Source organism: Prionailurus viverrinus, chromosome C2 (genome assembly GCF_022837055.1).
Source record: "Prionailurus viverrinus isolate Anna chromosome C2, UM_Priviv_1.0, whole genome shotgun sequence".
Classification (NCBI taxonomy): Eukaryota; Metazoa; Chordata; class Mammalia; order Carnivora; family Felidae; genus Prionailurus; species Prionailurus viverrinus.
The window spans coordinates 100,622,486-100,648,131 of record NC_062569.1 but is presented as its reverse complement, the minus strand read 5'-3'; the positions used below and the strand labels follow the sequence as shown (position 1 = coordinate 100,648,131).

The 25,646-nt window shown below is 34.4% G+C and overlaps 2 protein-coding genes across 3 annotated transcripts in view; one reads left to right on the top strand and one right to left on the bottom strand.

Moving 5' to 3' along the window:
- Positions 1-1,378: 1,378 nt before the first annotated feature.
- ATG3 (autophagy related 3) overlaps positions 1,379-25,646 on the bottom strand; it is a 27,184-nt gene continuing 2,916 nt past the window's right edge. Inside the window, exons 2-12 of the mRNA XM_047874705.1 lie at positions 25,302-25,343; positions 21,541-21,590; positions 18,806-18,876; positions 17,120-17,227; positions 12,339-12,388; positions 9,724-9,805; positions 6,483-6,517; positions 6,077-6,232; positions 4,950-5,077; positions 3,197-3,265; positions 1,379-1,646 (exon numbers count right to left, since the gene is read on the bottom strand). Coding sequence (XP_047730661.1) covers positions 1,565-1,646; positions 3,197-3,265; positions 4,950-5,077; positions 6,077-6,232; positions 6,483-6,517; positions 9,724-9,805; positions 12,339-12,388; positions 17,120-17,227; positions 18,806-18,876; positions 21,541-21,590; positions 25,302-25,343 — 873 coding nt within the window. The 3' untranslated portion in view covers positions 1,379-1,564. The remainder of the gene's footprint in view (positions 1,647-3,196; positions 3,266-4,949; positions 5,078-6,076; positions 6,233-6,482; positions 6,518-9,723; positions 9,806-12,338; positions 12,389-17,119; positions 17,228-18,805; positions 18,877-21,540; positions 21,591-25,301; positions 25,344-25,646) is intronic.
- SLC35A5 (solute carrier family 35 member A5) overlaps positions 24,411-25,646 on the top strand; it is a 24,941-nt gene continuing 23,705 nt past the window's right edge. The window contains exon 1 of one of the 2 annotated variants that reach the window (XM_047874701.1): positions 24,411-24,471. The gene's annotated coding sequence lies outside the window, so the exon portion shown is untranslated. The other variant, XM_047874700.1, reaches the window with a different exon arrangement.

Below are 25,646 nucleotides of genomic sequence, written 5' to 3'. Positions count from 1 at the left end.
CATGGTTACATAAGATGTTACGACAGAGGATGCTGGGTGAAGGGTATACAGGACTTGTAATGCTTCTGTAAATATAAAATTATTTCAAAATAAAGTTAAAAAATAAAGAAAACTATTGCCATCTGCTACTATTTATACAAATCAGAGTTTAAAAATACCACCACAAAGCTAATATAAAAAGTAAATTAGGTGCAAAGGCTTTAAGACTGTCATCCATGATCCAAATTTCATCAAAACAATTATTGTTCTCATAAAACTCATGAGTTTAAAAACACATTCATACCATTAACACATCCATTTTGTATATATTAAGGATCTATACAAAGATTTCAATTGGAAAAAATTACTGAAACTAAAAAAAAGTTTGACCAACAAAATGGCTTATGCCACCTAGTGGTGACTGAAATATGACCTTTACTTGAAAAGATTTGAGGCTATCTATATTATTGATAAGACTAACTGGGAAAAAGTGCTGACTATGTGATAATATCTAATAATGGACATAATTTAGATTAAAGGTATTCAAAAACAGAACACTTCAGTAAAATCAGTTTGGAAGATTAACAAAGGAAAAGAGCTGGCTGGCTTTATGAGCAAGCAGGATATCTGAAGTGTATTTGATGATGCTCATTTTTGTATCTCCATATGACACCCTATCAGACAGCATCTTAACTCTACCAAAAACATTATCTTTATAATGGAGATTTCCTTGCAATAAAAGAACTGAACTACAAATGGGAAAAGGAGAAAAGTAAAGGGGCGCTGAAAGAAAGGAGAGTATTCTTGAATGATGAGAAAACAGCAACAACAAAACAAGGAAAGTTCCTTAGAGGCAGGGTTAGCCATTCCATTATATGCAGAATGGAAAGAACAGAGCCAAGAGGCAAAGTACAAAGAGAATATATCCTAATGGGCATTCTGGTCCTTCTCCCTAGTTGGTCCCACAGTAGAATGCATTTGACCTTTCTGAACTTCTACACCCAGATCTATACACTGATGTGATACAACCAAGAGATCCCTTTAAATTCTAATATTCTACCATGCAATTTCCAGAGATTTTTTTTTAATGTTTATTTTGAGAGAGGGAGATGAGAGAGACAGAGAGACAGAGAGAGAGACAGAGAGAGAGACAGAGAGAGAGAGAGAGAGAGAGAGAGAGAGAGAGAACGAGCACAATTAGGGGAGAGGCAAGGAGAGAGGATCCCAAGCAGGCTGTGCACTGACAGCTCGTTGGGCTCGATCTCAGGAACCGTGAGATCATGACCTAAGCCGACATCAAGAGTCAGATGCTTAACCAATTGAGCCACCCAGGTACCCCCCATTTCCAGAGTTCTAACATACTACTATCATCTTTTGATAAGAAGCAAGAAAAACAGTCTCTTTACACTCATTTTTATTAAACAAATAAGGCTGGTAGTGGAACTTTTTTTATTTAATGCATAAACATATAAGTCCCTTTATTAGAGAAATTGTACATATTGGTGTATATGGTCAATGTCACATCTATGGGTTAATTCTTTAAAAATCAGAACCAGTAATTAGGATAAATTCTATGCTCTCTTCGTTACATTGTGAAGTGTCTTGTGTAGTCATATTCTATTGTTGGAATGACAGCTTGTACGAACTTCAAGAAAATTAGAAGATACCTAAAGGTCTTTAGCTAAGGAAAATTGATTGGTAAATAGTACTAGGATTTAAGCTAACATTGTAATTATCCTTATTAAACAATTTCTCAGAAAAAATACATAAGACAAAATCTTAAGTATATTAAAAAATAATTCATGGAAGTTTGTGTCTACTCAACATGAGGTTCTCTGTAACTTGAAGACTGCTTGACCTACTCCCATTTAGTATTTAAATGTGAAACTTCCTAATAAGTATGAGTTTGCATGAGCCCATTTTTTTTTTTTTTATATAAAAGTGAGAACAAGGTTGTTCATGTTTAAATGAGTGGGAAATGGTTCCTTTACTGCCTATTAGTTTGTTAGAAAATAAGACAGGGTAAAAAATATAAAAGCACTGAAGCAAAAGAGAAAAAAATAATTAAGTGGAAACCCTCCATAAGGACTGATTGTAGTTAGTGTATGTACTTGCCATACAATCTGCTACACTAGACTGTGTTTAATAAAATCCTGAATTTTTTTTCTATGTTCCACTGCACCTGAAAATATTAAGACCTTAATTTTTATTGGGGGAACTGATGACTCAATTATTAAACACAGAGTCTTATAAGTCGCTACCCAGTCTCCAACACAGAGATGAATGCTCAAGTTATGCGCAATAGGGTTTCAGGAATCAGACTGGCTTGGTCCGAGGGTTCCAGGTTTGTTTCAGTGTCAAATAAGCCCAGTGTTCCTCTGAGGGACATACTTTATTAGTAATTTTTAGGTCCCCTCACAGTCTACATCTAACACTGAGTGGCAAGAACCAAGTGTTATATCAATCTAGCACCAAACTTATGTAAACTATTTGGCATCTACATTATTGACTTTGGCTGCTTTTGCCAAATCCATGCTATGGGTACATGTATTTCAGGATCCAGCAGTTTACTTAGTTTATTCTTGTCAACCCCAGAAGTAGGAAAACCATAGTAAGATATAAGAAGGGTGCTCTTAAAATAAAAAAGATACTATATTTTAAGAATATATGAAATATACTTCGTGTGCTTTACTTTTTATTAACCTATTAAGCTGAATTCTGTTTCAGAGACCTCAGAATGACACAACCTAACTTTACTTTTACCTGATGGGAAGCACATTTTTTAATAATAGTTAAACTGGAAATATACTTAGGGAAAAGATACTCATGTGTTATCCTCTAAATTAGTAGGTTACTCTTCTTTTTGCCCGTTTTTTTCCATTAAGAGCAATGGTTCTATATTCACATACTCTTAGCCATTGCCTCTTCCACAAACAAAAGCAACTAGCAAGCTGCTACCTAGACAAACACACTGACCGAGGTTCTGTCATAAGGCAGGGCTGATGGGAGCACAAAGGAACATGTGCTCATCATCTGGACAAAGCATAACTATCACAATATGGCATTTTCTAAATAAGGACCCCCATTAAGACTTCCAGATATGAGGGGCTAAAACAAGTTATAGGTACTGTGTCATTAACATTATACTACATGTCCCAAAGAGGAAAACAATCCTAGGAGCCAATGTGCCACTAATGACATACACAGATAAGGATACATATGAACACCAAGTTCTCCCCCTCCTTCTGCAACAGTCTCAATGATTTTCTTCATCACCTCAGCATGCCTAAAAGCCAAAGAATAAATAAATCTTATCAGCATAGATTAGATCAAAATAGGAAAAGCAAGGAATCTACCTTATTAGTGTCAGTGAATTAATTTTAACGTAATAGTTATATTATAAAATATTCTCCTTCCTATTCCCAAACAAATCAGATTGTTGAGTCATGTAGAATATTTTACTGGAGCTCAGGCTAAATTTTAAAAGCTATGGTAGTCACAAACACAACGGCACTAGTTAGCTATCCTACAACGCGGGCTGAAGGAGTTTGGAGGATAGTGCAGCAGAAAACTAGAGAAAAGGGAAACCATGCCAGGGTATAATTGCAGAGCAAGGGCTGTGTGCTCTAAGAAACAAGAATTATACCAGGCAAATTCAAAAAACCTACATGGTAACAGCTAATCAAAAAACAAAAATAAATAAATAAAAGACATATTTACAATGCTGGGATTTCAGCTGCTCAAATATTTAGCTGAGAATAAGCCCCTGGTCACTCTCTCTCAAAATAAAAATAAAATACAGTTTAAAAAAAAAAAAAAAAAAAAGATTCTCAGAGTCCTGAGAATCCAAAAACATAATCTGAGGTGGCCCATGGCCAGGCCTAAAATGTACTTGAAATCTTACCTTATAGGCCCCCAACTTTTTGCTACTTACATTACATTGTATAATACAGCCATTTATTAAAACGTTTAACATTAATTACCAGTTAAATTACTTATCTCTTTTCCCTAACACAGCTAAGAAAGAGACATGCCTCAGTTTGATAAGCACCATCCTAAAACCTCAAACCATCAGAGAAGGCAACAAAATAAAATGAAAACCTTTCAGATAATCCAAAACTAAAACTAAGGACTCTTGAATTACTTTTCAGTTAGCAATATTAACAACTCTTGACATAAATGAACTGGAAAAATGAACTAGGCTTTCTATTGGATAAAGTATGAGGACAAAGAGGTTGCAAAAAATAAGAGGAGAATACTAAGAATTTTTAAAAACTAGAATGTTGCATCTAATTAGTCAATAGAATACCAAAGTTTTCATCCAAAAAATATTGTTACCAGAATTTCTCAGTGATTTGTAAGAGTTACCCATTAGAAATAACAGAGTAAATTGTGCATATAGAGCCCGCTTCACTTACTTGGCCCTACGAAAACACAATGATGCAAAGAAAATCCCAAATAGTAGGGCTGAATATCTCTTAACTGGAGACTAAAGGAAAATAGAAACTCTGAATACATCTTCCTTCACTAACCAATAAAAGGAGATAAATAAAAAACACAAGGATAACTTTATACTCCACATTCATAGCAAGATTTATCACAATAGGGCAAACCATGTCTAAATGATGAGTACTTTTTAATCTAAAGAGCATCTTCTAAATTATTCTTGGAGCTGAAAACAGTAAAACCACAAAGATCTATACTACACTATAGCTAAACACACAAAGAGAACAAAAAATAGTCTTATTAATTAAACTTAAAATGAATTGGGTCTTTTTCCTTTGTTCTTACATATTTAAGCACAAGAACCTTTCTAAAAAAGACAAAAGAGAATTTTACTTGCTTATTAAACTTTTCTGTTAGGACACTTTGTTTACAGACTCTCAAGTAATAAATCCTTATGGACACACAACACACACACAACACACACACACACACACACACACACACACACACACACACACACACACCTGCACGGGTGAACTGAACACATAGGAGGAGGTGGGAGATGAGGGTGATTTTCAATGGTCACTGTTTTCTTCACATGATCTTGACTGATGTCTTCATACATGTGTTCAACTGTTAAAGGCTGCCTTTGCTGAAATGATAAAAAATGTTTTGAAATCACTGTTTAAAATCTTTTAAGCCTGGGGCACCTGGGTGGCTCAGTCAATTGAGCATCGAACTTTGGCTCAGGTCATGATCTTGCGTGGTTCAGAAGTTCAAGCCCCACATTGGGCTGGCTGCTGTCAGCACAGAGCCTGTTTCAGATCCTCTTTCCACCCCCTGCTTGCGCTCTCTCTCAAAAAACAAAAACAAAAACAAACAAACAAAAAACACTTTAAAAATTTCAGGCCTAAACTTCAATGTTTAAAATAGATATATCCCTCCCTCCCATATCACCTGCAATACACTATTACAGACTATTTCGAATCACCAGACTCTTTGGGGAAGAAATTACAATTTATTTATACTAGGGAAAGGAGGAAGGAGTCTGTACACCAAGGTTATATAACTTCAGCTGCAGTAAAGATTCCACAAAAAAGTAAGTTCATAGCTGTCAAAACAATTTTTTAACTTTATAATTCATCTTTGGGGACTATTTTGTTTTACTTTTTTATTTTCCCATTTATAGTCATAAGAATGACATACATGTTAAAACAAGTTGATTGTATTTCAGTTATCCCTTAATTCAATTACGTAAACAAGTTAAAAAAAAAAAAAAAAAAGGTTTTCCGTCTTAAGGAAAAAAAACACACGCAACATGATCATTTTGTAAATGTCTTATGTACGCAACAAATGTAATACCCCCAAAATTTAATACAAGAAACTAAGTTCAATTTCTCTTATATTTTGAATGAATAACCTCAAGAACAAAGCAATAAATATGTAGCAGATTATTTCTGTTTAATTCTTAGTAGTGTTATTGTCACACTGAATAATTCATAGTTTCTTTAAAATAAGAATCAAGTTCAGTATTAATCATGAAATTATAAAACAAATGATTTCTAAAATTTAAAAGGTCACAGTATATACACATGGACCTAATGACAAAGGAATTAAATCCAAAAATTTTAAATATATTTTCTGTTTGTACCTCATCATAGCCGAACAACCATAGCCGTGGTGTCTGGTAATATTTATCATAAGTGATATAAAGGTCGTAAGTTCGTGTTTGCAAAATAGCATCTTCACCTCCAGCATCAGTTTTAGCTTTACAAGCTTCTACCATTTTCCTTGTGTCTAGGGTAGCCTAGCAATAATGGAGAAAAATTTACAGCCGTTAAAATTAGTATGAATGTAACAATTTAGAAAAGGTAATTTTCCCACCTTATATTTTTTTCCAAAAACAAATAGAACTTAAAAGTCAAAGCTAAAATGTTATACGCTATAACCAATGTAAACATATAAATAAAAGTTTACTGGAAAGATCAAGATACTATTAGAAATATTAATCAGCAAGTTTATTCAGTAAAAGTTAACTAAAAACTCAATTTACAAACCTCATCTGTTTCCAACAATCCACTCTCTTCATATTCTGTTATAAAAAGCAACAAAAGATTAATCAAGTACAAGATTTCTTAAACCAAATAACATATATTACTTCAGAGTATCATTCAAAACCTGGGTTTTGCTTTTGTTTTTACTTTATTTACTTATTTATTGACTTTTTTATTTTGAGAGACAGAGACAGCATGAGCAGGAGAGGGGCAGAAAGAGAGGGGGAGAGAGAGTCCCAAGCAGGCTCTGCACTGTCAGCACAGAGCCTGACACAGGGCTTAAACTCACGAAACCATGAGATCAAGACCTGAGCCAAAACCAAGAGTCGAACGCTTAACCGACTGAGCCACCCAGGCACCCCTGCTTTTGTTTTTAACTGAAGATACTGAATAGGTATGAGTGGGCTAATTCCACACTTCCAAAGCAGCACTATACCTGACAAAGCCAGAGAACATTAGCATGGCAAGGCTTGGTCCACACTACTGTCTATTAGCAATACCAAATGGCATGATACTGTAGAACCCTCAGTGACTCCACTGTATAACATAAGGCTGTTTATATAATTGCATAAAGTGTGCTTATTAAAATCATCAGTGACTTCCTCTTTGCTGAATCCAGGGGTAAATTCCCAGGTTTCATCTTAACTGACCTTCCAAGACCATCTGGATGATTTATTCCCACCTTCCTGAACACTTTCCTTGGCTTTGCCTCTCATCTCAGTGGCTTCTCCTTTACTAACTTCTATGTTTGGTTCTTCTTCATCTCAACTTTATTTCCTTTTTTTTCTTTCTTTTCTTTTAAAAAAACTCTATAGTAACCAAGGGCTCAGTTTTTGGACTTTGTCTTTTCTCTATCTACCCTTACTCCCTTGAGGATTTCATCCAGTCTGAATAGCTTTAAATGCTACTGATCCCCAAATTTACCCCTGCTCACAATATCTAACTCTTTACCTATGGCTCCAATGGAATGACTAATGTACATGGCAAACAGCACACATCTAAAACTGAACTCCTAAACTCCCCCTCCAAAGCTATTTGGTCCTACAATTTTCCTCATCTCAGTTCAAGACACCTTGCCAGACACTCACACCAAAAATCTTTGGCTACTCTGTCTCTCCCATGCCACTTCCCACTCAGCAGCAAATCCCTTTGACCCTACCCTCAAAATATGTCCAGAAGTCTATTTTTCATCACTTTCAGTGTTGCCACTCGAGCCCAACCTCTTATCATTTCTTGCCTAGATTATCCAAACAGCATCCTGTTGTCCCTAATCCCCTTCAGCCTGTTCTCAATACAACAATTACAGTGATTCTGTTAAAATAGTAAATCTTATTCTAAGTTGCTCTTTTAGTTAGAAAAAACCTTCCAATAGCTTCTCATCTCACTGAATTAAAGCCAGGGCCCTACATGATCTGGTCCCAAGGTTACCTCATTGACTCCATGCCTTACTTCTCTGCCCTCGCTCATCTCTGGACACAGGATTTTTTTTTTTAAAGTAAGTTCTATACCCAATGTGGGGCTTGAACTTATGACCTCGAGATCAAGAGTCACATGCCCTACCGACCGAGCCAGCTAGGTGCCCCTGCTCACAGTATTTTATATAAGCCACACAAGCTCCTTCCTCAGGGCCTCAGATATCCAAATAGCTTGCTCACTCACCTCCTTCCAGGCTTTACTTAAAATTCATGTTCTCAATGAATTTCTTGACCAACCTATTTTAAATAGTACTCATCCTTCCCCAAGACTCTGTCCCCTCCCCCTCCTTTATTTTGCTAATACTTATAACCACCTAATAAAGTATATTGCTTATCTATTTTTTTTGTCTCCCATAACTAGAATATAAGCTCCGTAAGATGTCTACTGCTTTATCTCTAACACCAAGAACAGTGCCTGCTACATAGATACTATATTGCCCAATACACATTTGCTGACTAATGAAAACTGCCTGTTACATTAATTATTATATTACCTCCTATACCATCAACACAATTTTTTAAGCAAAATTCCACACACAGCAATTTTTTCTTCAGCTCTATCCAAGGGAAATGTCACAAACACACTAAAAGGCTGTCGGTCAGATATTTAAGGCAGTCCCACAACTTGTACTCTAAAAACAGTGCTTTCTTCACTGTTTTCTTCCTACCCTCTACCCCAGCCTGGATAACTGTACACCATTCAGACAGATGGAATGCGCAAAAGTATTTGTGCAAGAAGGTGGTTCTGACAATTATGAGACATCCAGGTACAAAGGAAACTACACAAGTACCTCTGAAGTTCCGGAGATCTGGACTGGAGGTTTAGATACAGAAGTCGATCACTGGGATGATTGGTATGTGAGGTTGCTGTGAGCAATTCTGGTTACAAGTAACTCATACAGATTTCTTCCAAGAATGGGTGTTTGCCACAAAAATAAGGACAAAACTCTCACTAGAATTCAGTAACAGATATACAGCTAGGTTTCATGAAGACTCAAAAGTAATTTAGAAAACAAAACAGAAAAGTACTTTGAGTCAAGACTATGCTGGTAATTCAGCTACGCGTCATCTCCTCATGAGCAAACGCCACTTGCTATTAACAGCACCTCGACTCTCCCTGGCACCATCTTCTACTTCTGCGTGCTACAGAACATTTCTATCTCACCATAAATTCTTTGTATTTGGTCAAAAGAAGAAAAGTAAATGCATAATACAAGAGCACACTTTGCTCTGCTCTGAAATAGTTTTCAAGAATTAGCTTTTAAGTGGGCACCTGGGTGGCTTAATGGGTTAAGTGTCCAACTCTTGATTTTGGCTCAGGTCATGATCTCTTGGTCTGTGAGTTTGAACCCTGCATCCAGCTCTGCGCTGACAGCATGGAGCCTGCTTGGGATTCTCTGTCTCCCTCTCTCTCTGCCCCTCCCCTGTTCAAGCATGTGCCCACATTGTAGGCTCTCTCTCTCTCTCTCTCTCTCTCAGAAATAAACATTAAAGAAAAAAAAAAAGAATTAGAGCTGTCCCCAGTGTTAAAGATTTATGACTGAGATGTATCCCACTAGAAATAATGCTATCAAGGCTATGCCTTAGGTAAAGTAGAAGAGTCCAAGATAAGGTAAGTTCTGCACTACTTAAGTTTAAATAAAAGCCTCTGTAGGCTGTTAAATGTTAAAACCTAGAACACAATGGAGTAGAATTCTTGTCCACCTCAACTACAAATACTCCAAAATCCATATTCTAGTGTGATTAAAGCAAATCTAGAACACAAATACCTTCCATATCTGCAGCTTCTCCTTCATCTTCCTCTTCTTCCTCCTCACATATTGCTGAGCAATCTTGAAGTTTTATACTGTCCTTTGAAAATAAGTATATTTAAAGTCACTTAAGTATGTCCATTAGTTCACACACTAAGCACTCATGCATCAGCACAGTGCAAACCACCGTGAAAATAAGAGTGGTAAAGACAGTTCTTATCCTCAAGAAACTCCTACTCCACTGGAGATGACAAACCCATAAGCCAAATATTAAAAATGATATGCTAAGTGCTGTGACTGAAAAATATAAAAGTATTATAGAAGTACCAAGAATCACCTAAGCTCTCCATTTAAAAATAGTTGTCAGTTGCACTTCCAAAAAACTGTATTTTTATTTAACCAATTCATTAGTATTAGGAAACTGGTTCATAGTTATAACTTACTTACACACATAATTTAAAAGAAAAAAAAGGTATATTTTATAAATCACAATACATTTATAAGTTAAACTTATTAGAAATCAAACATTATGTTCTAATTTGTTAACAATATCTTCAGTTGAATTTAGTAAAATTATCAGACTCTACAATTACTAAAATATGTAAGATTTCAGTTCAATTTTTAACCTATATTTGCACTAGAATAAAAGAATAATGCTAACCAAAGACAAGCCTAATATAGAATTATTTCACAAAATCAATATTCTAAAAAAGTGAAGTCAATGTAGTAAAGTAAAAAAAAAAAAAAAAATCCTGGATATCTAGTTTCACCTAATTCGTAATTTTACTTAGGGAAGATTTTATTTACCACTAGAAGCTTAAATTGTATGTATCATTATTACACTCAAAATGTGAAACCAGAGAAGAAAGATAATATCTGGTTAGAAGAGCCAATATCTGACAAAGTGATTGTTAAGGGAAATTTTAATCATGTTGATGTCATGGTGATCATACTTGAAACAGAATACAGTAGAAATCAACAAGAAAGATTAATATTTGGGTCTGGACAACAAATATTCTAAGCACTAAATTATGAAAAATAATATAAATTCCATATTAAATAGGAAATGACAGGAAAGATACATTCCAGTTGTCCATTATTCTAAGTATTCACACTTTAGTAGGACATAAGGATGTTAGATGGGATATCAAGTACCATATTAACCACTACTGCATTTATAAAAAATTCTTTCAAGAATTATCATCAACCTATCATAAAATGCTACCCCACACTACACTGCCATTTATCATTCCCAAAGGCTGAAGGATACATAATTAACAGCCGGAGTAAACAAGATTTTCTAAAGTAGCCAAAGCCATTTTGGGGTTTTTCAGTCATTCAAACTCTCCAAAAAACAGAATTTCAAAAGGCTGAATTTTCAGGCCAATGAACTGAACCTTAATCCCTAGCACGCATAAAACTGTACATTAAAAAAACAAAACAAAACAAAAAGAAAACTTGTTTTAGTTTCTAACCCTTCCTGTTAAGACTCAGTTACGAATCCCAAAAGATCTAAATGATAAAAACACACAAAAAAGAGTATCTTAAACTTGTAGCAAATGTTGTATCAAGTTTTTCCTAAGGACAAAAGAAATGCAATTATTCTGTCCAAACATTCTGTTCTCTAAGAGATCTGACTATTAACAAAATAATAAAGAAAAGGTAAGAATAAAGGCATTTTGTATTTTTCATATTATTTCAAATATAAAAATATGAAGACAGCTTCAATCATCCTCTCTTTAGAAATGAAAAGTTTCTATAATAAAGTTAGCTTGGGGGCGCCTGGGTGGCGCAGTCGGTTAAGCGTCCGACTTCAGCCAGGTCACGATCTTGCGGTCCGTGGGTTCGAGCCCCGCGTCGGGCTCTGGGCTGATGGCTCAGAGCCTGGAGCCTGTTTCCGATTCTGTGTCTCCCTCTCTCTCTGCCCCTCCCCCGTTCATGCTCTGTCTCTCTCTGTCCCAAAAATAAATAAAAAAACGTTGAAAAAAAAATAAAAAAATAAAAAAATAAAAAAATAAAGTTAGCTTGAATTAACTGAAAATTTTCAAGCAGAAAAATTCCACCCAGTTACAGATTTTTATCCCCTCTCCCCACAATAAACCATACAATAAAATCCAACTGATTTAGCTCCCACTCAGTCAAAATCCATTCTGGATGATGTTAAAATTTACCTTTAAATTTTCAAAAACAAAATTTTCAAAAACAAAAACTTCCACTGAAAACAACAGTAAATTAAGAGATTACAGAGGGAATGAGTAAATTACTGAAGACAATGTTTAAACTACAAAATTTGAAATTAGTAGCTACTAATCACTGAGTACATAAACCTCTTCAAAAACTTCTATTCCCAGAAAATTTTGTACTTAAAAATAAAAAAAAATTTCTTTTAAACTAGCGTAGTAGCCTTCCCAATTAGTGAAAATTAGTTGTTTTTACCAGTTACAATCTGAAAAAAAAATTTTATCATACACAGATTTAGGAAGATAAGCACTGAGAAGGAGTAGTGTTGATATGATCATATAAAAAAGTGAGAGGAGAAAAAAATAACTCGAATTTTAAAAAGCTTGAATAAGAATATATATATGCAAATAATTACAACACTGAATTTAGAAATGTAACTAATTAACCAGTACCTTGCTCTCCAATGTAATCTCCTTAACTGCTTCAGTTATTCCTGCAATACCTGTTTAAAATTCAAAAAAATACCTGAATTAAAGTGTAAACATCTACCATTTCCCAGATTCAAACAACATATAAATTAACACTTAAAATTACCTAAATTCTCACAACTCCTCTGAAATAAGGAGGCAATGTTAGCAGTATTTTTACAAATAAACTCTAATAGGAATAAATAATGCCAAAAGCACTTCTCAAATTAAAAAATATACCAATTTGATATTTTACCATGAATTATTCTATCACTCATTTACCATTCCTCATTTACTTTCCCTGTGTGAGTCTTTATCAAATATATATTCATTCTCAGAGTGAACACATTAGAAGACTATAGGATTCATATTCATATTTCATTTAAACCTGCATTAAAATTTTCTCAAGAAGATATTAATGTTATTTGTTTCAGAAATCTAGGAGAGCCAGAAGTAGTAATACCATACCACACTTACATGGACCTTTCTATTTTATTGTTTCCATAGGTTATTTGATCCTTATAAACACTATCCTTTGAGATAATTAGGTAATCATTTCTCCTTATAAAGAAACGAATGAGACTTGCTGAGTCTCACAGTGAAGAAACTGGGACTCGAATCCATATGTGCTACCTTTTAGTTCAATGCTCTGTCTACTGCACCCCATTAAGCAACTACCTGGAACATACTTGTCTCAATGAAGGTGGCACTAAGCAGATGGCAGCACCACAAGCCAGCTAAGTACATTTTCATTTAAAATACATGTCAGTTTATTTATTTTAAGTTTATTTATTTATTCATTTAGAGAACAAGCATGGGAGGGGCAGACACACAGGGAGAGACAGAGAATCCCAAGCAGGCCTCAATTTGTCAGTGTGGAGCCTGATGCAGGGCTCAAACTCACAAATCATGAGATCATGACCTGAATTGAAATCAAGAGTCAGCTGCCTAACCAAATGAGCCACCCAGGCGCCCCCACCACCACTTTTTTAAAAGCTTCTTTATTTATTTTGAGAAAGAGAGACAGAGACAGGGAGGGAACATGAGTGGGGGAGGGGCAGAAAGACAGGGAGAGAGAGAACATGTCAATGTTTCTAATTTGATAGTTTATTTTAAAAAAATTTTTTTTTAAACATTTATTCATTTTTTGGAGACAGAGAGAGAGCACAAGCAGAGGAGGGGCAGAGAGAGGGGGAGACACAATCCGAAGCAGGCTCCAGGCTCTGAGCTGTCAGCACAGAGCCCGATGCGGGGCTTGAACTCATGATACGCAAGATCATGACCTGAGCTGAAGTTGGACACTTAGCCAACTGAGCCACCCAGGTGCCCCACTAATTTGATAGTTTAAGAAGGATGAGATACACTAGAGAAAAAACTCTACATACAAAATATGCTTTGCTCCCTTTTCAATCTTCTAAAACTTTGAGAAATCTGTTCAACATGTCCAAAGAATAACTCACTTTTTACTAATAGAAAATATCACAATCCACAGCTCTAGCACAATGCTTTTACTTCATCCTTTTTTAGAAATTATTATATAATAGATACAATTATTTCATAACATTAAGACCCAAATCTTAACATACTGAACTGGTATTACAAAATGATTCCCTGAATCCAATACATAGATACAAAGAAAATAAACTTCTTCAATTTATTTATATATAATAATGCAGTAGTATGCCACTAGACTCTTCTAAATGTAGGACTAACAAAGAAAAAAAAAGCTCAAATGACTCTAATGAGGGTAACATTCTCAAAGACTGTGATGGTTAATTTTATGTCACCTTGGCTATGTTACTGTGTCCAGATGCCTGGTCAAACACCAGTCTAGATGTAGCTCTGAAGGTGGTTTTTAGATTTTTGTAGACTCTAACATTTAAATCAGTAGACTTTGAGTAAAGTAGATCACTCCCCATAATGTAGGTGGGCCTCATCCAATCAGTTGAAGGCCTTATAAGAAAAGACTGAAGTGCTCAGAAGGAAAGAATTCTGCTTTCAGACTATCTTCACACTTAGGCGGAAGCAATCAACCCTTACCTGGGTCTTCAGCCTGCTGGTCAGTCCATCCTATAAACTGCAATCTTGCTAGCTACCACAATCATGTAAGCCAATTCCTCAAAATAAATCTATGTATACCTATATATCTATACCTGTATCTACCTCTATAATCTAATCTATATCTATATATACATTCTATTGTTTCTGTTTCTCTGAGAACCATGACTAATACAAGGGCTAAAAGAAATAAAAGAAACCTATGAGAAGCAAGGATGAAGCAAAGAGAACTGAGGTAACTAAGGAACCGGGCACATGGCCTTTTGAGTCCATCGGAAGTAGTGTTTTAATCAGATCAGGATAGAGTTTAAACTAAAATTCTAAGGATATCTCTCCAGCAGGGCAAACATTTTTTCAGTTGTTGAATTTCTTTAATAGACTTTCATCAATCCAATTGTACTAATACCTACTTACCTCTGTAATGAATGCCTTTGTAAATATGCACCAAATTTTGAGCTAGTGATTATGGAATAGAATACAACCAGACAACAGAATAGCTCATTTACTTCCATCAGAAACATACTGATACAACTAATGGCTTTGGTTAGTCAACAATTGCCTATAGAGGTCCTGCTCATGTCTTCCAGACACAGGAAAACTAAAGCAGAGCAGCTGAACAATTTTGGAAAGGTCAAAAAATAAAGGTTTTCAAACCACATTTTCTTAAGGCCTTGACTAACACTCAACACGTTAAGAAACAAACAAGTTTCAGAATATTATTCAGCCATCAAAAAGAATGAAATCTTGCCATTTACAACAACATGGATGGAACTAGAGTATATTATGCTAAGTGAAATAAATCAGTCAGGGAAAGACAAATATATGATTTCACTCCTATGTAGAATTTAAGAAATAAAACAGATGAACACAGGGGAAGGCAAGGCAAAATAAGATAAAAACAGAGAGGGAGGCAAACCATAAGAGACTCTTAACTATAGAGAACTGAGGGCTGCTGGAGGGGAGGTGGGTTAGGGGATGGACTAGATGGGTGATGGGCACTAAGGAGGGCGCTTGGGATGAGCACTGGGTGTTATATATTAAGTGATGAATCATTATTTTTGTTTTTTATATATATATATTTTTTTTTTCAATATATGAAATTTATTGCCAAATTGGTTTCCATACAACACCCAGTGCTCATCCCAAAAGGTGCCCTCCTCAATACCCATCACCCACCCTCCCCTCCCTCTCACCCCCATCAACCCTCAGTTTGTTCTCAGTTTTTAAGAGTCTCTTATGCTTTGGCTCTCTCCCACTCTAACCTTTTTTTTTTTTTTTTAAGTGATGAATCATTAAATTCTACTCCTGAAACCAATACTGCACCATATGTTGACTAACTTGAATTTAAATAAAATCCTAGAAGAAAGAAAAAGAAACAGGTTTCAAATGAAGAAGCCCAAGCACTGAATCTATGCTTCTATCACCATGAAGAAACACATGGCAGTGTCCCTTTTTAAGGGTAGAGAAAAACTGACCTAACAAGGTACTTTTTCCTGTGCAGATTACTTAGCCCTCTGACCACTGTATGGGTCTCAACAGATGGCAGCAATATGTCCTTCACAGAACACTTGGTACTGTCTGAAGGCATTCTTAATTACCACAATTGGGTAAGTACTACTGGCATCTAGTGGGCATCTAGTACCAGAGATACTGCTAAATATTCTGCAATGTACAGGAAATGCTACAACAAAGAATCACGCAGCCCAAAACGTTAGTAGTGCTAAGACTGAGAAACCCTGTGCTAGTACTACTTTTGATACAGCTGCTACTCTCTAGGACTTAGAAAATTTATTTTTAGTACCTAGATTTAAACTCAGAACACATTTTCTCCATTAAAACTAAGCCAAAAATGGCACTTATATAACTGTGTAAATTAACTAATTGTTAACTATTAACTAACATTAATTAATTCATGTAACTGTATATTATGTAACTACATACAACTACATAAATGCACATTAGTATATGCTGCTGTCCCTGTCATAAATGGTAGTTAGCTATAGCAGCATATACTAATCTACGTTTACATAGTTAAATACAGTAGCAAAATCGGTGTTTAGGACTTGGAATAAAAATCATATTCAGATTTACAACTTCTGCAAACACACTTATGAAAGGCTTAAATTTAGTCAATTTCTTTAACAAAAATCTATTGATCAACTTGTGTATCAGATACTATGTTAGATACTGAGGATTCAGCAATGAATCTCTACCTCCACAGAGTATACAGTGTTTGTCACTGAACAAATAATTACTAAATAATTTTAAATGTGGGTCTCTGAGTACAATAAATACAAGCGTAGTTCCTGTCCTAAAGTTCGTCACACAGCAATGGAATGACACATAAATAAGGAACTCCAAAGCAAAGCAGTATGCATACTCAGCAATACTAATTGTCTTTCTTTCTTTAGAAATAAAGAAAATGATATGGATATTTCTTTAGAAATAAAGAAAATGATATGGATAGTACTAAAATTCTATAGTACTGAAGTAGCAGTACTATAGAAATTTGGTATTCTCCAAAGGCACTTTTTCTTTTTTTTTTCCAATTTGTCTTCCTGCTATTTTTCAGGTAAAAGTGTATTGGGACAACTGTGCCTTATGTATCCTTTGTTGTTGTTGTTTTATAAAATCAATGCTGTTATAAAAGATTGTAAAAGGGTTTAAAACAATTTAGACTAAAATACAGTATTTTATTCTCCTCTTACCTGTGTTATGGTAAGTATCTACCCATCCCCCATCACCATCATCTTCTTCAATGATAGCTTCCAATTCATCTGAATATTCCATCTGTTTGCACCGCTTGTAGCATGGCACTGTTAAACAAGTGGCAAATACAGTTACTAGCACATAATCTGCTTCCTATGAATCCATTAGAAAAAAAGAGAAAATTTATTCCATTTTAAGGAAATACTGTATTTCATTTCTAATAAGTGCTTAAGTAAGTGTTTAAAAAATTATATTCAGCTCATAAATACATTAATGATCACACTTATCTTTCCCTAAATAGCTCTGTCAGAACACAGGTAGAAAAGTTCTACTGAAAATTTTTTTTGTTTATTTACTTATTTTGACCGAGAGGGAAAGGGGGAGGGGGAGGGGGAGGGGGAGAGCGAGAGCGAGAGCGAGAGCGAGAGAGAGCACAAGAGGTGGAGGGGCAGAGAGAGAGGGAGAGAGAGAATCCCAGGCAGGATCCACACGGTCAGCACAGAACCTGACATGGGGCTCAATCCCACAAACTATGAGATCATGACCTAAGCCAATATCAAGAGTCCAATGCTTAACTCACTGAGCCATCCAAGTGCCTCTCTACTTGAAAGTTTCTGTGTATTCTTTACCCTGATGGTCTGTGAAGAACAGCAAGCTAAAGCCAGAGATGACACTGTACAATTTCAGGCTAATGAATAATAATACCTTATTTTAATGGCTTTACTCTCAAAACATGAAGGCACCACCTGGCATTCTCAGAGGTGGTAGAGGTGACCTCCAGTTTGCAATGCTGCAGTAACTTTCAATATGTATTTCATAATTCATACCTAAGTTCCAGCTATTCATAAAGGATAAGCTAGTGTAAAAGTCACTGACTGCTAAATTTTACTATCTTCTATAATATCGGAGCCAAGTTTTTCATATAGCATATGTGTGAACAGTTATTTTTATTCACATAAACCTAGAACTGAACAATTATAAGGTAAAAACATGATGTAGAGTCGAGAAATTGCTATTCATCTCCTGATTTCTTTAAAAAACAAGCAGGATATAAATGATCAACTCTAATAAAACATATGCTGTAGGAAAGAAAAAAAACCTGGTATGTTATACATATTTTCATTTGCTGTAATAGATAAACCAGAACAAAAATCAATGTGCTGTTCTGTGATTAGATAGGGACTATAACAACCTTCTGAGGCTGTTTTCATAAATAAGAAACCACTTGTTTCAAAAAACAATTTTGTTCCTAAAGGCAATCTTTAAAAGACACAATGGATAATAAAATCTTTAGCTTGGAGCTTTTAGATGTCAAAGGTAGTATCAATTTCATTTTTCATGACAAATGTTTAAGTCTAAAGGAGATCAGAATCAAACAGCTAAAAAAATTATGACTATGAAGTCAACTTTTAAAAAAGGCCATTAAAATTCCAACTCTCCTCGGGTCCTTTTCCTCCACACCTTACAAGTGGATCTTTTTGGCAAAAAGAAGTAACAAAAAGGAAGAGGGTAAAAATCAAATAAGGAAAAAATACTCTAGCAACAGGAAACACAGCACTTCATCAAATTTTTAAATTTCTGTCTGAGAGAAGCTGTAAGTATGGCTTCAAGCATAAATTAAGTTTTATTTTTTTAAATATAACTCTTTGTGCAAGATTTACTGATATATACAATGTAATTCTTACCATTTTTGGTGACCAAAAATTGTTTGCCTGTTGGTAGATATGCCTTCACTTTCAATTCTTCCCCTGTAGCCCTTTAAAGAATAAAAAGGACCAACTATGAGAACTATTTTAACAGGCAAAGACAGAACAGAAGCTATCACATCTAAATACCAAAACTACACAATCCACACTCTTGACAAAACGGTCTCAGGACTGGTTTGGGAAGGATGCTGTTAAGTGATGTATGTTAGGGCACGGAAAGACACAGCATTTTAAGTAAAATGTACTAAGAGACACAGACAGACCTAACAGAATTTATATTACACATGAGACAAAAAAGACAATACAGAATTACTAAACAACTATTATGTTTGCCTCAAACAAAAGGAAAATGTTGTTCCTTAGTGAGTATAATCTCAGACTTTGAGTTCTAAAGTATTGTTCATCTTCAGACCAAGAGGAGGGCAGAAAAATAGTTGCATGACATTACATAACAAAGTAGGTGGTTGGCAAGATCCTTGTTTCTTCCACTCTATTAAAATTGGAACTAAGAGAAAAAAGATGCTTTGAGTCACAAGATGATAATGTTAAAAATAATGAGTGAAAACAGAAAAAATCCTTTTATCAAGTATTTATTAACTGTAAGACTTAATAACTTTTATTTACTCCTCGGAACTCAAAGAGGTAATATTAACATCTCTATTTTAGCTTAAAGAAGTCAGATGGCTCACAGTCATAAAACCAAAACACAGAACAGCAGGGCTCCTGCTCTTCAACACTATTCCCTCTGTGGGTCAGAGCCAGCTATAACCATTTCTGATTTTTCATAGCTACTTTGGACTATCAAGAATTGGTTCAAAGATTCTTCTGTGGGTCTCATAATGGAATTGGCCAGAGCTGGAGCAGCATGTGGTTTACTGCAAAAACTGAGAGTCTGCTGCCTTATCAGAGCTTCAGTCTAAAGTTTAGTACATTTGAGCACAGGAAATGACCTACTATCTTTTAGTAGCCACCTAGGCTTCTTTAGACCATTCTCAACTGTCAAATTCAACAATGAAATGGCAATGCCTTAAGTTCTGAGTGAAGAATATACAACAAGGTCATGATGGTGCCTGCAGACACGAAACTGTAACATACAAATTATCTTTTTCTAGCACAGGTTTAAAATGAATTGCTCCTTTGGCTCCAGCTGTTCGGCCAGTATGGACACTGGAGTAACTAACTTCTAAGTTACAATACAATTATTTCAACTATCACATTTCATAAAGTGAAACTATAAACTACCTGCTAAAGAGCCTGACCATATACCAAACCTCCATAATACTACTATTAATCATATGTTTGAACTAATTAGACAAATAAAGACTATGACTAAGAAACCTAAAGAAAATGTATACCTATTAAAGAAAATCCTAAATTACTTCCTTTTATAAAATATATATTATTTTAAATTTTATATACCTATTTGACTTGAAATATAAAAAATTGTAGGCTAGAACCAAGCTAAATATAGTTTTAACAGACAATTTGTAATCTAAAAAAATCAATCACCCTTACTACATCAGACAACTGCTATGATATTAACTCAATTCTAAATACAAAACAGAAATACACGTAAGGAAGACAAGGACATAAAAATAAACCTGACATTTTGGCCTTTTTTTGTACATTAAGAAACAGTGTTCTAAAAGAGCAATTGACAAAGAGCAGTGACAACTATTTTGGGTATGTGCAAATATAAAAATTAAGAAGAGAATAGGCCACAGATAAAAGAGAGTTTCAACTTTGGCTTAAAACAGTTTTAACTATTTAAGCTCTTTAGACATGAAGGAAAACAGTATCAGTTCTAACTTTATTAATTTTAGAACCCCTGCTCCTAAATCAAAACTACACCTTTCAACAACAATTGTAAAAGTGTCATTGGGGGAATTAAAAAAAAAAAAGGGGGCGGGGGGAGAAGGAGTTGAGCCACTTATATCCAAACAAGATGGTAATTCCAAAACAATTCTAGCCTTTAAATTGAAACAGCTCTGCCAGTATTGGGATCACTTTTTCAGCCACAGTCAGGTAGTTTTACTGTAAGTACTTGAAAGTACTGAAACAGCATTTGTTTTAAAACATTGTTATTATTCAGAATATTTAAAATATGTTATGAGATCTGCTAAGTTGCTTAAATTAATTTTATAATTAAAAGTGTTAATAAAAAAATTAAAATGTAAAAAGCCTATTACCAGCAAATTTCCAGTTAAGACCTTAATGAGTATCATGAACCTTCTTTTCGGCTAATTCCTAAAATGGGAACATACTTTTGAACGTGAATACAAAGTTTTATGATTAAAAAACATAAGACTGTAAAATGTCTGTGTTTATTAATGTTATAAAAATATTCAATAAACATTTTAGTTAAAAAAAAAGTGAGCTGGTCATATTTATTGAACTCTTGAACATTAATTTTTAAAGATCCACCGTAAGATCAGACCTAGACACTACAAAGAAAGTGAATACTAATAAAGGAAGACATTTATCTCAAAAATATCTTTTATTCTAATGGAGCAAAACAAAATAGGTATAACACCCAATTTGTCAGCCTTTATTTTACTTTAAGTATCATGGGCACACTGCTTAACAAAGAAATCTACTAGAAGAGGGTTAAACTGGTCATTCTAAAGTTCATGCCCTAATTTATTCTGCCAATTGCCATGATTATGAAGTCATACCTTTTACTAATTTTCGATTTCTCACTCAAGATTACTTACCATTGCCATGTTGGACAGTGGTGGACTAAGTGATCTCCAGCTGCCACAAACTATTTAGGATTTAGAAGGAATATAAAGAAAAAGGAAAAAGAAAAATTGAACATCACTGAATGTTAGATGGTAAAATACCAAAGTGACCATCTGTGTAATCTTGTTACACAATAATCACATAAATGCAAACAACACCAAACCTGCTCTACCAGTCTGGTGATTTATTTTTTATTATTACTAAAACTGCAAAATTTTTTACATCCATAAAGTTTAAATTTTGGAAGAAAAAAAGTATTGAGTGTTATTTTTTATTCTTTATTTATTTTAAATTCAATTTTTATCTTCGGATTAAATAATGCCAAAAGGATACTGTATCATGAAATGAACAAAGGTAACACTGCAGGATTTAAAATGTCAAAACCATTTTATGGATAAATAAGATGAAGAGAGATTCTTGCTAGTGGTTGAAAACTCAAAGAAGATCTTTGTGAAAAATTACTAAATAGACACAGGCCTACAATGTAAGAATAGTTTATTACATCACAGTGTATACTTCCCTTTTTTTGTTCTTTTTTAAAATTCAGATAACAGCCCATTTTGAAAGCTTTTTCATATTAACAAGAGTGAGAAACGCAGTGCCAAACAAATGGAGAAGAAGTTAGAAGCTTTTGGATTGACTCAGAAAACACCAACACAGTTAAGAAATTGAATCCTCTAACACCTTGGACTTTCTGGGCAGGTTGAACACTGCACAAGTTTTTGTTTTTCTTCAGAAATAAAAAACTGAGAAAGAAAAGAGTTTAAGCTTTTGAGAATTTCCATTATACATGAGCATGAACTGATCTTACTATAAGACAGGAATCAGGCTTATTCTTGAGAGCAGAAAATGAAAGTCTGTTAAGCGTAACTGCAGTGTCCCAACTCAAGCAATACACATGCACATATTTTCCCAATTACTTCTGTTTCACAACAGCTCTAACTTAAAATCATTGTTCATGGGTTATTACACGCCAAAAAAAAAAAAAAAAGTTACCTTTAATCTTCCAATGCTTTTCTGAGAAAACAATGTCTACATTAATACTCTATCTTCGTTTAAGAAAGTAAAATTTTATAAAATAAGAATTCTAAGAGTAATTTCTTTAGAGAAGACACATTAACAAGATAAGATTTAGCAGCATATTCCCAACAGCAACTTTTCAAATGTTTCTGTTCTTTCATTTCAAAGAATCTTTTTATTATTTAAACTAGTTAGGTAAAGACAAAAAACCCAAATGAAAACAATACTCTCTCCCCGAAGTTTTAAGCATTTTAGTTCACTGTAACCAATGCTACCATTAGCTCTGTGGTTATCAGAAACTAATTTATTACTGAAAAAGTATTAACTCAACAAAATACAATACAAAAACAGTCAAAAACTTAATTCTTTAATGATATTGCCTTGACTCTAGTATTTTATTCCATGGCACCTCCAGTAGCATCTATTGAAAAACAACAGGGGCACCTAGCTGGCTTAGTTGGTAGAGCATGCAACTTTTGATCTTGGGTTTGTGAGTTTGAGCCCCACATTGGGTGTAGAGATTAAAAAATTTTTTAGAAATTAAAAAAACTAAAAAACACTAGAAGAAAAATTATAAAGGAACAAAGAATTGTACAGATAGCTAATATATGTACACATTTATCCTCATTAGCAATGGCCTTTATTGCATGCTTTATATGCTCAAATGAAACAAAATGCAAGGCAGACTCGAGTTTCTCAAGCTGTAGTTTCTCTCAGTGATTAAAAATTGCACTGTACTGAATAATTCCAACAAGACGGAACCAATATTAACATTTTAGTCAGCAACTTTATCCTTCAAGCTATTGTATTACTGATAATCCAGTCACATATATATACACACATACATATATATATATATATATTAATTTTAGTCAGACAATTCTGTATTAGATAATGTCTACCTCTCTTTTTAAACACAGTACTTCTAATACCTCTCAATGAAAACAAAAGAGAGCTGGAGACTAACAGCCAGAAGCCCAGAAACAGTAAGAGAAAACAAATACATAGATCAACTCAGTATATCATTTATCCGAAGTAAATTATGTCTTATTTTCCTCCTGGAGACTCATTCTAATCAAACTGAACTCTGTAACTGTGTTCTATCTCAATCCAGCATTATGTGGTTGGTACCCAGCTGAGCTAGTTTTGCCTTGCATTTTTTTTTTTTTAAAGGATGAAATTTATAAACCACTTAATGATACAACTCTGTTGGAGTATAACTGTTAGTTATTCATTCTATGGTGAGTAGCTGTTTTAAAACAGTTAGCTTAAGTCTATCCAATGACCACAGACTTGCATCTCTCACTCCAACTGTCTATTTACCAATTAGTCATCTTCCCATATATAAAGCCAAAGAGTGGAAGAAGAATAGCATACTTTCATTCCTGCTCTTGATTTCAGATAGTTTTAAGAGCTATGTCTAAATTATACGTTTGTCTGGCAAAGAAGTTAAGAATATCAAAACTTAATTTTATGTGGTATTCAAAATATTAAACTCTTGGTGCCTAAGGTAGAATCGATCCTTTAGAGAATGTCTAGCCAAAACCCCTCATTTTATAGACGAGAAAACATGAGGCCTGTGTCTAGTAGCTTAACTGATTCGCCCAAGTCAGAAAAGGAGAAATTAAGAGAAATGGGTCTAGAAGGTCAATCTCCCAGGTTCTTTCTATACCGCCATCTGTCTTCACTAAAAATAAAGACAATTTCAGATAAAAAGATCAGTTCAGCACACCATTCTCAGAACTCACAAGGATTTGGAACCCAAGAGATTCCATCACAATTGAAGACTGAAAGATCAATAAGTTCTTAGGCGTGGTCTTAGAATTTCTAGCAACAGCCAGATCACAAAGCATGGCCCAATTCAAAATGTTTCTTTCAAAACAGTAAGTAAAGTTCTATTGCCAACGAGTGGTATTTTTAATGAAAGTTAAAGGTGAAGCTTAAAATTTTCGCCATTTATTAAGACAAGAAAGTAAGTCTGATGCAACTGTAACTATTCATGAAACTGGAATGTAAAAGGATTTTAGGACAGTATTTATTTCTCAAAGGATAACAAAACAAACTACCTAAAAAAAGAGAACATTTTTATTATATAGATTTGGTGAACAAGTAAAATGATTCCTCAAAACCTAATTCTATATTAAAAGTTCAATAAAACACAACTGGCCTATAAAATAGCCATCAGTTTCAGCATTAGGTAGACTCAACATTACTTGGTTAGTAGAAAAAGTTAAAGAATTGTGAGAAAAAAGTCAGCCTTAAGTATGTAGCAATAAAATATTTAAGCTAAATACCGAAAGAAAACATACAAGCAGTAAGCCAAAGTTTCCAAATGAAAAGCCATGAAATCTCATGTTTGATGCAGACAAAGGCAAGACACAGCAAACACCACAAGAGCTCCTTGCACAGCTTCAATATAACACAAATATAAGTGAGGGGTAAGTGACCAGGAATATTTTCCATTCCCTCTCCCACCATTTCTAAATCAAGAGGAACTACAGAGAAATATGAGAAGTGGCAAACTGAGAGGGAAGTTACATCTTCTTCTCACATAGGAAGTAGAAGTCCCTATAAAACTGCTAATATAGTCAAAAGAATCTAATTTTAATCAAATCAAAATTAAACTTTAAGATATTTTCTTATAAAACAAAAAAGCCACACAGTTTAATATAATTGTAAGACATAACAGCTTCAGAATATCTTTAACACTCACCTCTTCTGGTGTGATTACACCTGTTTCCTTAAATTTTGATTCCTAAAAAGAGCAAAAAGAATTAACCTATTACACTTTCGCTTTCAAATTAAAGATGTTTGTGGGCAAGTATTTGCCTGGTACCCTTCTAGGCAAAGGAGCACATACAAAAAAGAATGTATCACTGGTACCTAGAGGAATATACAAGTCTAATGAAGGAAGCTGACATGAAATAATTACAATTTGATCAGTGCTATAATAGAGCAAAGCTCTTTGGAAAAGCATCCAAAGGTTTATACATTAAGTCTTACAATGATTTTGTACACATCTTTATTTTACAGAACGATAAAGATGTCTTAAAAATGT